The 14,871-nt window shown below is 42.3% G+C and overlaps 1 protein-coding gene across 1 annotated transcript; it reads right to left on the reverse strand.

The window, feature by feature from the left end:
- Positions 1 to 11,102: 11,102 nt before the first annotated feature.
- Positions 11,103 to 14,494, reverse strand: LOC128343636 (uncharacterized). Its single transcript, XM_053293058.1, is given in 3 exon segments — positions 11,103 to 12,139; positions 12,344 to 12,592; positions 12,832 to 14,494. Coding segments are annotated over 3 exon segments (2,949 nt in total).
- Between the last annotated feature and the right edge of the window lie 377 nt (positions 14,495 to 14,871).

Below are 14,871 nucleotides of genomic sequence, written 5' to 3' on the forward strand. Positions count from 1 at the left end.
ACAGACTCCTTTTGAAATAGTTATTTTGCATTTACTTTGCATTGAAATAGTTACTTTGTGTCCTTGAAACAGTGACAAAGCAAGGTTGGAGGTGAACTGGGGGCAAAATCCAGAGCACAGCCCCTCACTTTCTCCCTGCCCCCCCCCCTTCATTCACCTCTTATCACCCGGACCCAACTGCCAGAAATAACAGGCCTGCTTAAGAGACTGCCTGTTCTCACTGGGATTGGGGCCACGGCAGCATGGAGTGGAGGTGAGCAAATCCCAATAGCAGTGCCAGCATGGGGTTGTGAAGGTGGGGGTGAGCATTCTAGGAGGCAAGGGCAGAGGAAGCAGCAAGCACAATGGCTTCCCTTCCCACATCCAAGGCCTGGTGCTTTGTGTACCCTCATGCAACGGTGGCTATGCCACTGCTTTGAAACAGGCTCAGGTGCCCTGAAGGATTTAAGAGACTATGAGATGCTTCGCATGATCAAAGTGAAGTGCCTAGAGGTAGTTTGCGGGGAGAGCAGGCTTAGCCCGCTCTCCCCGCACACAAGCAAGGAGCTGTCCCTTGGCGGCCAGATTGGCCCATCCACAAGACTACCAACTCCATCACGGAGCCAGTAGGGGTGGCAGGGATCAGGGGCCACCTGGCCCCCAGGAGTCCCAGAATATCCGTGTGAGTGTGTGGGGCAAGTGCAGGGCTACAGTGTGGCAACTCATGACTGCCCAAGTGCTCACTACGTTTACCTCATTTAAGGGGGGGGGGAATTAAGCGGGCTAACCAGCAGAAGCTGCACAGCTCCTGGCGGGTCTCATGACCGCTCGAAAGTGGGCCAGGCTCCCTTAGCCTGCTTTCAAGCTGTTGAGTGAATAGCCCCTTTCTCTTTTCTTCCTCCTTCATACTTCCCTCCAACAGTTCTCTCTTCCATTTCCTTGCCTAGTCCTTAGCTTATTTTCTTTTCTACTTCAGTCTTGCCTCTTCTTTTCCCTTCAGCTCACAGCTAACCTCCGCCCAGCTGTCTCACGTGCCATACCCAACTGCCAAAACCTACCTCTCTCCCCAACAGCATCCTATCCAATGTATAGCCACATCCCATTAGCAAATGCATCTTCTTAGAGATCATAATAAACACATTATCCTTTTGCCAACATTGTTTTTCTTCAACTCATCACACACTGTATGAAAATTCCAAGCCTGCAAACTAAATTAGGAACATGGTCAATATGGTCCTTTAAGCTGTATCATGTGATCAAGACATTTTAAGAGGTCTTTCCTAGATCTTCATATGAAAAAATGTGATGCAGCATTTTTGGGGAAGAATGACCCTTTACATGTGACAGCTGTGTCAATCAAAAGTATGACACATTTTTCCTTGACAGTGTGTCATTATTACAAAAAACAAGATATGGCACTTTTAGGAATATGTTCAATGTTTGATCACAACTGCGGAATATCTGCCACATGAGTATGATTTGCATCTATTTGGGTTTATGCACATTCCTTCTTCACAAAACTGCGAGATCCTTGAAGGTTATGACATTTGTTTCCTACACTTCACCCAATATGCATTCATGTCTGAGGGCCAAAGTAGGTGTTATGTGAGAGACATGGAAGATATTGTGATGATTTTTGCTTCTACATTGTTGCAACTGTGGAATGTTTTTAATTTGATCAGAGCAAGGGGAGAAGTGCTTAACTCTTTCCCACTGGCCATTTCCTTGATCACAATCTCCCTCCAACTACTTTTGTTCCTGTAGGGCAGGGATTCTCAGACTTGGGTCCTCAGGTGTTATTGGACTTCAACTCCCATAATCCCCAGCCTCAGTGGCCTTTGGTTGGGGATTATGGGAGTTGAAGTCCAATAAAACCTGAGGACCCAAGTTTGAGAATCACTGCTGTAGGGGAAAAGATGTGTGGCTCCTCTAGCTGTCAGGTGTGCCTTTGTGCAGTGTGCTCCTTTTGCACACAATTCCTATCACTGAAGTCTCTACCTGTGTGTTTCTAGTTCTATAACGTAAAAGTGATAACTTCAAGCCACATGTCTTGATAATGAGGTCTGTGTTCCCTGACGGAGATTTGTGTCCCATGATTGGCTACAGAGTAAGCATCCTGTCTGGCATTTTGTAAGTGGGGATTGGGAGCTAGGAAATAGAGGCAGTTGACTGGGGCCCTCCATTGACATCAGTGTTTAACTTGCCATATCAGTTTTGTCTAGGTATAATATCATGCCATTATCAGAGGTATGACTAACACATGAGCAAGCATATGTTTCCAGTTAAGCCCTGCATCACTCTCAACAAGCCCCCAATTCCATCCAGTTTCTCCCCTTGGACTGTTGGACTCTTGCTGCCATAGGGGTTATCCAAGTTCTGGCCTTCACAAGAGTTTCACCGTATTGGCATAATGCTTTCCCACTGATTTGGCACTGTGCCAATGCAAGAAGGTTCCAGTGCAATACTTTCCCACCCAAAGGGTGTAACTTGAGGAAAGAGTCTTTCCACAAAGTTGGATGGATTTCAAATATTTACGCCCTTGCTGAAAAATTGCAGTGCTAAGAGTGTCTTCCATTCTGATTATATCCTTCCTTTCTCAGACTCCAACCAAATAAAGCAGATGAGATGGGCAGGCATTCTGACTTTTGCAGTCGTCCCAACTGGGAAAGAAATATTTGATCCATTCCTTCCAGTCAAAGTTTGCATGCAAAAGTGAACAGACACTTTGACTGCAATAATATTTTTATAGCATTGATCTTATGGATGGTTTTTAAAATTAGGTTAACATTCACATACTGAATGGCAGAATCTTGTATTTGGGGTTTGCTCATTATATAGTTTCTGTTAGATGACGAAAATATACTGCATCATATAGACACATTAAATAGTTTTGAGTAGGAAGGCTGAAAATCCTAGTTTGATGGCAATCATGTTGATAGGACTGAATCATTGTTTATGATACTAGCAACTCTTACAAATATCACACAATGACACTTTTATTGTTTCTCCTCTGCTTTCATCCTCATTCAAGGCACTGTCAGCCAAGACACAGATGAAAGCTTAGAGGATTTCTACGCGTGATGTAATGGTGCCCTCACTTGGCACGGATTCCACACCTACAGGAATGCTGCTTGTGCCAACTAAGTGAATTATTTGCTCTCTCGCACACTGAAACTTTTCCCTCTTATGCATATCAGCATCTTTGTGACTAACAGTTGTAAAATACACTTTCAATGCCCTTTCTGATATCCCACATCTAATTTCTATTTGAGAATGATAGAATATCATTGTTTCATTTAAGGGTCCATTTTCAGTGTCATCCTTTGCATTAATTTTGGAAGGAATGGTTGAATTGCACGTACATTTATGCATGGTTGATGTAAGCTGAGTGTGGTTGTGCTCATGATTAATGATAACTGGGAGCAATGGTTCAGCTCAAATTGTCTGTTTCACTTCTATATATCCGGGTATTTGTCTTGAATACATAATTTTGCAGTGAACTGCTATACACTGAAACAAATCAACACTCTAAAAGGCACTTCTGGACTTTTTTCAGGAAGGACTTGCAAAATGCTGAATGTCCTGCTCATAAGCATAAAGTGCCACAGCCATATTGAGAAACAAAGAGAAAATAAGGTCCACCCTCTTCTTGAGGGGGAAAAATCAAACTATTCTGGGCTAAGGAAACTAGACTATCTGGTTAATCTTACTCTGACAGCCTCTTTTCCTGTAGAAAAGCATTTTCTGGAGAGGTGCTTTGCAATGGTGTTTCCAGGCTTGCTCAGCTAACCATTTTGCATGTCCAGAACAGAAACATAGCTGTTTTCTTGTCTTACTTAGAAGAGAAACTGTAATCTGCTGCATTCCTGAGATTGTGTCATTCTGATTAGGCTTTCCTTTTGCCCTCCGGTCATTGAACAACTGCAATAGGACTAGGATAATGCCACTCTACTTGCACTTGAGCATATATATTTATTTATTTGATTTCTATACTGCCCTTCCAAAATGGCTCGGGGTGGTTTACATTAAAACAAAACTAAAATCAATTGACGAATAAAATCAAAAACTGTAAAAACAACAAAACTATTATTAAAACAATTAAAACAGTTTTTAAAACCCTGGAAAACCATGCTGAACCTTTATGGTTTAAAAACAATTTAAAAACCCAGGAAGGCCAGGCCAAATAGATAGGTCTTAAGGGCTCTCCTGAAGACCAATAATGAACTCAGATTATGGATTTCTACCAGGAGAAAAGATGATGGAATGCAAGAGTCTTTCCAGCCCTATAATGAGCCTCTGTGGATAAGGCAATTCAAGGTTCTTTCTTCCTCGCTACTTAACAAGTCTGGTGAGTAATGCCAGAGAGAGATATCTCCCGCCTCCCATTTCTATTCAGATCACTACTTATAGCTAAATACTCCTTAAGCACTATTTGTTTAGACTAGAGAGAAGCACCCAAGCAATAACACGCAGGGTGAACTAGGTGAATTAGTTGCTCTCTCGGACACTGAAACTTTTCTCTCTTATGCTTATCGGCATCTTAGTGACTAACAGTTGTAAAATACACTTTCAATGCCCTTTCTGATAAGGCATTGATACAAAAATTACATCTTATATGAAACAAGTACTCAAAATACCCTACATTATACCTGTCTTCAGGGCATACGTTGACTATAAAAATCATTCTCACAAGGGCATTGCTTGCTTGCACCTCATCTTCATCCCTGCCTCATGCTCAAGCCATCTTTGGAGAGAAAGACCCCACCTAAATCACAGGCAGCTACACAAAATGGCTTTTCTTCCTCTTCCTCTAAAAACCTTTCACCCCACCTCTGTACCCCTTCCTCAGCTGGTGACTGTGTATTGGGGCAAATTCTGAGCTATCTACATAGAGTCTGTAAACCCCGTTATGAAAAGACCAATTTTCAGCTAAGTGCTAATGCTTGCTTCACTTTCTTTTCCCCTTCTGTACCTCTATTACTCCTCAATAAAGCAACTCTTTGTTTTCAAGGCATGTGTCTCTGTCTCCTTCTGGTGCATCCATACTGGGCTCAACTTCCCCATGTATTTTAAGACTGATATAGCTGTTTACCAGTTTGCACCCATTTGAAGCTAATTTCCCCCAATTTAAGCAAAGCATAGTCACAAAGGGTGGTCATTTTCACACTTCAGAGCACACTTGGTAACACTGGCGAACCATGAGGATGTTTACCTCTTCTCTTTAACAAAAGGAGGGTGCTTTCCATCCCACTTTGTAGTAGTGCTGTGGATTAAGAAACAGCTAAAGGTAGAAAAGATTGTTCTTGATCTAAAGGTAGAAAAATGTCAGCTGCATCTTGCTGTGGCCTTTGTGGGTTAATACAGGTGAAACTCGGAAAATTAGAATATCGTGCAAAAGTCCATTAATTTCAGTAATGCAAATTAAAAGGTGAAACTGATATATGAGACAGACGCATTACATGCAAAGCGAGATAAGTCAAGCCTTAATCCTATATAATAAAAGGCTAAGTGAGTGGCCATGGCTTTGGAATGTTGGGGATCTGCGTCCCTGCCTCCCTGGGCTGTTCTGGGCCTGCGCGAAGCGCAGGCCCAGAAGAGCCCAAGGGACACAGGACTGCAGACACCAGTGTCCCACAGCCACGGGCGGCCATTAGCCGGTGTGTGGCGGCGGGGGAAAGTGGCCGAAGCTGCGGCACGGCGAGAGGAGGCCGAGGCAACCAGAAGCGGCCGCCCTGAAAAAGGCGAGGGCAATGGCGGCGGGGGAAGACCGAGACGGGGGACAGGGAAGCTGGGCGAGGTGGCGGCGAAGCCGCCAACGAGGCCCCCGCCCGCTCACAGCCGCCGCCCCCGCCTGCTCACCCTCCCTCCCAGCTGCCCAAAATCACCTTCCCCGCTCCCCCCCCCAAAAGATTAAGGGCCAAAATGGCCCATGAGAAGGTCGCCGCCCCCGCCTATCGCCCTCCCAGCTGTCGAAGACCACCTTACCCGCTCCAGCCCGAGGGAAAAGAGAGGAGCTCACAAGCAGAGCTCCTCTCTGTGCTAAGTCACTGCTCAAACTGCCGCTATGGACGCAAAGGACGCCTATTGCGTCCATTGCGACAGTATGGGCAGCAGCTTAACACAGAGAGTAGCTCTGTTCCCGAGTTCCTCTCTTCTCCTTCGGGCTGGAGCGGGTAAGGTGGGCTCCGGCAGCTGGGTGCGCGGGAGGGCGATAGGCGGGGGCGGCCATTTTGGCCGTTATTCATCCACACAACCCCCCCCCAAAAGTATAAGCAAAACAAGGAAGAACAAAAACAGAGACAACAACAAAAACAAAAACAAAAAGAGAGAGGGGACAAGGGGGAAAAAAAGAGACAGAAAGAGAGAGAGAGAGACAGAAAAGACGGGATAGAAAGCTAGCGCCCGTTATCATAACGGGCTTAAAAATACTAGTTTGTTATAATTGTGATGATCATGGCATACAACTCATGAAAACCCCAAATCCACAATCTCAGAAAATTAGAATATTACATGGAACCAAGAAGACAAGGATTGAAGAATAGAACAATATCAGACCTCTGAAAAGTATAAGCATGCATATGTATTCAGTACTTGGTTTGGGCCCCTTTTGCAGCAATTACTGCCTCAATGCGGCGTGGCATGGATGCTATCAGCCTGTGGCACTGATGAGGTATTATGGAAGACCAGGATGCTTCATTAGCGGCCTTCAGCAATTCTGCATTGTTTGGTCTCATGTCTCTCATCCTTCTCTTGGCAATGCCCCATAGATTCTCTATGGGGTCAGGTCAGGCGAGTTAGCTGGCCAATCAAGCACAGTACACTGTATACTTTTCGGAGGTCCGATATTGTTCTATTCTTCAATCCTTGTCTTCTTGGTTCCATGTAATATTCTAATTTTCTGAGATTGTGGATTTGGGGTTTTCATGAGATGTACGTCATGATCATCACAATTATAACAAATTAAGGCTTGACTTATCTTGCTTTGCATGTAATGCGTCTGTCTCATATATCAGTTTCACCTTTTAATTTGCATTACTGAAATTAATGGACTTTTGCACGATATTCTAATTTTCTGAGTTTCACCTGTAGAATACAACGCTATTTTGTTCTACAGTACCATCGATATAAGTGGGTAAAGTGGGGGTGAGGGTTCTCCAAAGGTCACAGCCTACAAACAAGATATACTACACACTGATAAAACATAAGTTTCCGTTTGAAAATTTCTCATACCAAATCCTAGGGATGCCATATTCTGGCTTTCCAAATCCGGGTGCCTAATTTGCAAATTATATAAATTGTTTTTAAAATAATTTTTGAGCAGAATAGTGACTGCATGTTTTGCTCCATGACTCTGCTTCTATAAGGGCTAAAGCTTAGCTTTTGCTTTTTTTAATGAAAGCTGAAATCCAGGCTATTCTGGGTGAGATGCTTAAAATCCAGGTGAAACCTGAAATTCTGGCAACTCTACAAGTCCCTCAAAGCTTTAAAACAAACATACAAACAAACAAACAAACAAACAAACCCTAGAAGTTGAAAGCGTAGGGGATTCTTATTGAAAGATGCCACATGAAAACTGCAAAAAAAGGTCAGCTAGTTCATGTTTCTGCTTGCATGACATAAGCAAAAAAATAGTTCATGTAGGCAGATTTTTTGGCTGGCATCCAAATTAAGTTATGCAATAGTTGCTATAAAGGGAGTTGCCCTAAAAGGTCCACTTAATTTCAACAGGACTTCCATCAAGTAATTTCCTTAGGATGTTAGCCAGTATTGAAATTGTTCATTTCCTCAACTGTTTCAGGCATTGCCAACAGCAAGGGGGAAAATGGCAAGGAATCTTTTCTGAAGTCAAAAACTGTAATTTAAAATTGCCATTTGTTATTGCTTTGTATTAAGAGGGATTGCTAAAAATAGGACTTGCATTCACTTATATACAAACATTCACAGTCCTTACCCTGGCACCTATGGTAGGGGTCACTTGGTACACCAGATGAGATGGATGTCTAGTTATTCCTAAACTGCTGCTACCACTACCAATACCACAACCACGACCACGACCCCCACCCCACCCACCTCCCACCTACATAGGAAGCTGCCATATACTGAGTCAGACTATAGATCCATCTAGCTCAGTATTGTCTACACAGACTGGCTGAGGCTTCTCCAAGGTTGCAGGCAGGAATCTCTCTCAGACCTATATTGGAGAAGCCAGGGAGGGAACTTGAAACCTTCTGCTCTTCCCAGAGCAGCTCTATCCCCTGAGGGGAATATCTTACAGTGCTCACACTTCTAGTCTCCCTTTCATATCCAAGCAGGGTGGACCCTGCTTAGCTAAGGGGACAAGTCATGCTTGCTACCACAAGACCAGCTCTCCTCTTATATAAGTAGCATAGGTACCCACCTGCTGTCAAACTCCATGTTCTTTGTTTACAAACAGAAGCACATGGCTGGGGAATGATGTCATGGTGCCCACGTTGGGTGCTGACATCATGGGAGCTGTCAAAATTTGTTTAGGTCACAGGAAATGGTCAAAGCAGGGGCTTATGTCACCGGAAATGGTCAGAGGAGACCCCTTTGTGAATGGAAAGGGTCAGAACTAGTGGTATGCCCTCACCCCTAGAAGTTTGGCCCCCACCCTCCACTCCTACTCCAGAATATGTCCAGGCATGTCCTGAAGGTAGGCATGTGATTCCTCTATGAAGAAGCCTAGCCATCCTGGACCAATAGGAACAGGTTTCAGACACCGAAAAAGGCCGAGTGTGCAGGCATGATAATGGTCAGGTAGCCATTTTGTGTAACTTTCTTGGCCAAAATGGGGTCAAGCAACCCCTTTACAAACAAGCCCCACTACCCTGGGTCTGTAGCTTCTAGGGACTCTACCCTCCCTGTAAATAAGTTAGGCAGAGACTATTTATTCCTTCAAATAAATAGCCTTGAATTTGAATTTACAAATGACAGCTGCATACAGCTGCATACAATTATTCACCTGTTACTACTTTTTCTGACCTACCTTACAGGGTTGTTGTTACATGATGTAGTAACACTCATAAGTCCCAGTTCAGACATAATACTAAATTGTTTAGTGCTACATGAATCAGTCTAAGAGGTACAGGGGCAGAAGGGCTCTCCCCTCCTTCTCTTACACACATGACGAGGAGGGTGAAAAGGATTGCAGGTTGCATCATAATGCATTTATATATATATGCGTGGTTTGGCATGGAAGAGTGTTAAATCCTAGTCACCCCATTTGAAAAGTGATATAATACAACCAGAAAAGAAATGCTTTCCCGTCTTATCAGACTAGAACATAGTGTCACACAACAAAACTGCTTGACAGTAGATTTAGGGCAGAAAAATGTATATATTTCCTCATTCAACTTATTAGAGAACAAGTGAATAGGATTTCTTAAACTGGTCCTAACTGTGATTACACAATGGTGAGGAAAGTATTCTCTGCACATGCTCAGGTATACTCTTGATATTTATATTTACTCATTCATTCATTTTAACATATTTTTATACCGCTAAAAACTCAGGTCTCTGGGCAGTTATGATATACATATATGTTAGTGCACACATGTTATGATATGCACATATGTATTCCAGGGCTCTTAAATTATGCTTTAATGCCCTATTGGAATATTTACCACCATTCCACAGCCAGTTTCTCTCAGTGATAATTTTGGATGATCTACTCCCACCCCCTCCTTTTAAAAAAATCAACTTTTATAAAAATGCTCCTCAATTTGCAGGAAAGGTAATTTTAGTTAATTGGCTGCCTCTGCCTTCCTTTCTCTCGGCTCAGTTTAGCATGGGCACCATCTCCCCATTCACCACTCTCAAAGTGCAAAATGGAGACTTTTCAAATTCAAGGTAATTTATTTGAAGAAATAAATTCAAATTCAAGGCTATTTATTTGAAGAAATAAATAGTCTCTGTCTACCTTATTTACAGGGAGGATGAGGTCCCTAGAAGCTAGATGAGTTCACCAGATAATCCCATCAAGTTGTGGAACAGACTTCCACTAGCATAGGAGTGGGCCAGGCAACTGAAAGTATGTGGACCTCAGGCGCAAAGAAAGATTTCCTCTTTCTCCCTCCTGAAACTCCAGCAAGCAGCAGCCTGACTTTATAAGTAGCAAATCTCCTATTCTCAGTAAAAATAATAATAAATAAATAAATAAATAAATAATAAAGTATTAATTTAAAATGTCCACTTTTGTAGTCTGGATCCTTAAGGTTTTTTTGGCTTTATAATGTAATCCATTCTATGCATGCCTACTTAGAAGTAAGTACCATTGGTATCAATTAGATTTTCTCCCAAGTAAATTTGTATAGGATTGAGAACATAGCCAGATTGTGGAAGGTTGCCAAATTTTGTTACATTGTGAGTAGGATACGTTTGGAGGTTATGAATACTCCTTAGTTGGATATTTTACCATTGTTAATTATAATCTTACTAGTATTTTTAAGCCCGTTATAATAACGGGCGCTAGGTTCCCCCCCCCCCTTTATTCCTTCTTCCTTTCTCTTGTCCTTGTTTTTTTGTTTCTTTTTTCTTTCTGTCTCTCTTCCTTTCCTTCCTTTTCTCGTTCTCCTTTTCCCTCTTTCTCTTTTTTTTTTATTCTTTTCTTTCTCTTTTCCACTTTTCTTTCTATAATGGGCGCACTCTTTGGGGCTGGTGGCTTTTTTCCCCCTATTTCTCTCTCTCCCCCCCCCCTTTGTTCTTTACTTTTATCTCTATTTTTCCCCTCCCTCCCTCCTTGTTTATTTTGTTCTCTTCTTTCCCTTCTCTCTTATTCCTTCTTTATTTCTTTTCTTTTATCTATTGTTCTGTCTACCTCCCTCATTCTGTCTGTCTCTCTCTTTCTCTCTGTCTTTGCCTTCCTCCACCCTTTTTAATTTACCCTTCCCTCTCCCTTACTCTCTTCTTTCCTTTCCCCTCTCCCTTGTCCTTCTGCCTTTTCTTTTTCCCTCTTCCCTTTGTCCCGCTTTCTTTTGCTTTTTCATCTCCCTTATTTAGTTTTTACATACTTATGAGGCTATTTTTTGTTTAAATAATATTCTTTATTTGTTCAACTTTTTTTTTAACTTAACCTTTTTTTTTGTCGTCCCCCCCCCCAACCCTCATAGTATTTCTTTATACACCACATTCCTTGTGAAAATTCTTTCTGAGCTTGCTAATAGTCTTCCTTGTTCTGGGCCTTCCAGCACCTTTACCATGACGTCTGTAAAACTTCTGACTCTGGATAATGCCACATATAACTGTCCGTGGCTGAATACTGGCTCAGGCAAATAGATTCCAACCTTTTCTAGGGTCTGACCCTGTGATTTATTTATTGTCATTGCAAAAGCCAATTTTATTGGGTATTGTCGCCTTCTCAAGGTAAATGGTAAGTCAGTGCAGGATGGTGCCAAATCAATTCATGGAATAAAGACCGTGTCTCCCTGTGCCGATCCTGTAATCACTTGTGCTATGATGAGATTTTTTTCTAGGTTTTTAACAATGAGGCGGGTGCCACTGCATAAACCTTTCTTGGTGTTTAGATTTCTGAGGAGCATTATTATTGTGCCTACTTTCAGGGTGAGGTAATGCTTAGGCATTCCTGTTGGTGTTTGGTCATTGAGGAATTCAATAGGGTAGTTTTTTGAATCCTCTTCGGTGGAGTCATCTATTGTGTCTGCACTGAGATACGTGACTTCTTTGCCTTCCAAAATGTTGAGCACCTGCTCATTTATGGTGTCAACATCATTGTTCTTAGGGCAAAGGATGGATCTGTTTGCTGTTTTGGGGACGTTGTCCACAGGAATGTTGTCTCTGAAAATTTCTTTAACGATATCCCCTGTGCATATTATTCTGGCAGGGATTTCTATGATGTCTTCTGGTAATCCTTCAATGCGTGGTGTCTCTCCATTGCCTACTTGCATTAGCCACTTGCTGAATTCTGTGTCGATGGATCGTATATTGTTTTGTAGCTTGAGGATTGTGAATGTGGGCCACAGTGTACTAAATTTTATGCAGGCTTCAACGATATGTGTCTGGCTACTGTGTGGCACTACCGGAAGTGTTTGCCGGAAATCTCCTCCCAGTAAAAATACTTTTCCTCCCATGGGCTTGTTGTTTTCCATGATCTCTCTCATTAGTTTGTCTACTACTGTTAGTGCTAGAGTGGGTGTCATTGCTGACTCATATCAAATGATTATTTTTGCTGTTTTTATATGTTTTGCATCTGCAGAATTGAGGCGCATGTTTGATACGGAGTTTTCAAGTATCGGTACTGACAGTTTGAATTGGGAGTGGTATGTTCTGCCTCCTTGTAGTAGGTTGGCTGCTATTCCTGTGGAGGCCACAGGGAGTGCGACTTCACCTTGGCCACGCACTGTGCTGAGTAAGGTCTTGTATAAGTAAGTTTTTCCACTGCCTCCTGGCCCGTCCAAGAAAAAACAGCGGTGGCTAAGCTCATCATTCTGGCTTGCTGCTAATATTTGCTCCATGGCTGTTTTTAGCTCATTATTGAAGGTTCTTGCCATATCCTCAGCTGTTTGTTTTTCATAGGCCTGGTTGTACGTATCTGTTAGCTGTTCTGTATTTTGTATGGTGTATGTCAAGCCGAAGTCTGTGCATTTTTTCCATGGAGTGTTAGAATGTTGGCTGTTTCTTGAAGGGCGAGGTCACGGCATATTGTACACTCTTCATTGTGTTGCATATGTTCATGGACATAATCCTCAATGAGGTATTATTCATATTTTTTAAACAGTTCATGCATGTTTTGGAGGGATGCGAAGACACAGATATAGGCAAACAGTTCTCTGATTTGTTTGGGCATGCTGTATTGTGCAGCATCTTCTAGTGTACTTTCCCACACTTGCTCGTCATTTATGAGCCCTCTTGTTTTGGCAGCTTCTTGGAAAGTTGGGTAGACAATTCCATTTACGTTTCTAAGATTTCCGTAGGATGTTGCTCCTGGTACATGCAACAGTAGGAGGTGTAGGCAGTAGCGCTCTGGGTCTGATGGTAAATTTACAGAATACATTCTCCCGATCACTTTGTCTGCACCACGTTGTCGTAATTTCCAAGTGCAGTTTGCAGAGTCAAAGACATAATGTAAAGGAATGTCTGAGTATAATATGTTTCTAGCTTTCTCTTCTTGTTGATTTAATTTGAACCAAGCTGTCAAATGTGTTTCACGACTTGTTGCTCTGTCGGCTGCTGCGCCAATGTCATCGAGGTTAAAAATTACTGCCTGTTCGTTTGGGAGATGAACTGCTAGCCTGTGAACTGTATGGGATTGGTAATGCATCTCAAATCCATTTAGACGCCATGCTGCTTCTGGTGCGCTGACATACCTTGAATCCATGTAGGTTTTGATTTCATCGTGGTTCAAAGTGTCTTGTTCCTGGATCACTACTTTTGCGCAATCGTGGCCCTTGTAAACATATTTGAAAAGGTATTTTACACTCTTAACTGAAGCACAGACTTCAACGTTGATATGGCAGTTATACTTCAGGGCTAGATATGGATTATACGGTACAACCCAGCTGTTATCAATTGTTTTTCCATTCTCCATTTTGCTTTGGCCAGTGTTTCTTCTTCTGTATTTGGGGTAACCGTTTCTGTTTGCAATAGTTTGTTGCTGGTATTCTTTTGGGAATTCCTTTGTGCATTTCTCATTTGACATACATGGTGAATTCCGATTGTGTGTTCCACATGGTCCATGGATCATATGCTTTGTTATGATTGCATATAATCGAGGAGTTTTTTCAATGTTTGGGATTTCTGCAGATACTATTTTGTCTATGGATGCTTCGGTTTTTGGTTTATAGTTTTCTGTTAGGATGAGCAATATGTGTGCATGTGGTAAACCTCTTTTTTGGAATTCTATGACATACACAATGGCTTTGGGTGGCCCAAAAATATGCTTCTTGCAGATGTCATCAATTAGTGATCTTAGTTTTAGGTGGAAGACTCTTGCCACTAAATCAGGTCGTGCAGCAGCTGATTGGGCATGTTGCAGGTTAACAACAATTTCTTCCCACTTGGGGTTGCATGTCATGGTAATAAAGAGATCTGGTTTTCCGTACTTTCGGGCAATTGCCGTTGCGTCCTGATAGTTTTGGAGTATGTTTCTGGGGCTACCTGCAAATGAGGATGGCAAAATAAATGTCTTTCCTGGAATTAGGCCTGTTGCATTGGCTTCTTCATTTAAGTGGTCCATTAATCCTGAGTATTTCTCCACTCTCAATTTGGGCTGATTTTGCCGGACAAAATTGAGTCTGTTGGCTTCTGTTTTGACATATGCATCTACTATGTATTGTTGCATTAGGCATCCAGCATTTAGGAAGGCGTTAAAGTCGTCTCTGATGGATAGATGGTAGCCATAGTACTGCATCTGGCTGACTCTTACTCTTGGTGCTCGTGGCTGTTTTGTTAAATCTTTTAAGGCTTGTGGTCTGAGTTGTAAAGGTATGTCTATTCCCCAGCTTTGTTCTCCATTGGGGAATAGCAATGGGTACACCATGGGCTCTAGATTGGGATCTAGGACACTAATTATTTGTGTTCTTTTCTGATCTGTTTCACCTGCACTTGGTTTGCAGTGTATTAGTAGATCTCTTTCCAGTGGTGGTTCTCTGTTGTTATTTTGGAAAATAAACGCTACCTCATTATGCTTTGGTGCATTATAACGTCTTGGGTCATTTTCACGATCTTGGACTATTGTCAAGGTCACTTCCTTAATAGCATCGCCTGTCTCGTTGGCATCCTCTTAAAATTCTCTTTCTACCTGGTGCAGCATTTTGCAAGCTTCAGCAAATGGATTGTTTTCTGCCATAAGTGTACTTAGTGCTTGCATAAGTTGAGGTTTTATTTTTGTGTTGGATTTATTTTGCATTCTTTTTT

The sequence above is a fragment of the Hemicordylus capensis genome, chromosome 2, assembly GCF_027244095.1.
Source record: "Hemicordylus capensis ecotype Gifberg chromosome 2, rHemCap1.1.pri, whole genome shotgun sequence".
NCBI lineage: Eukaryota > Metazoa > Chordata > Lepidosauria > Squamata > Cordylidae > Hemicordylus > Hemicordylus capensis.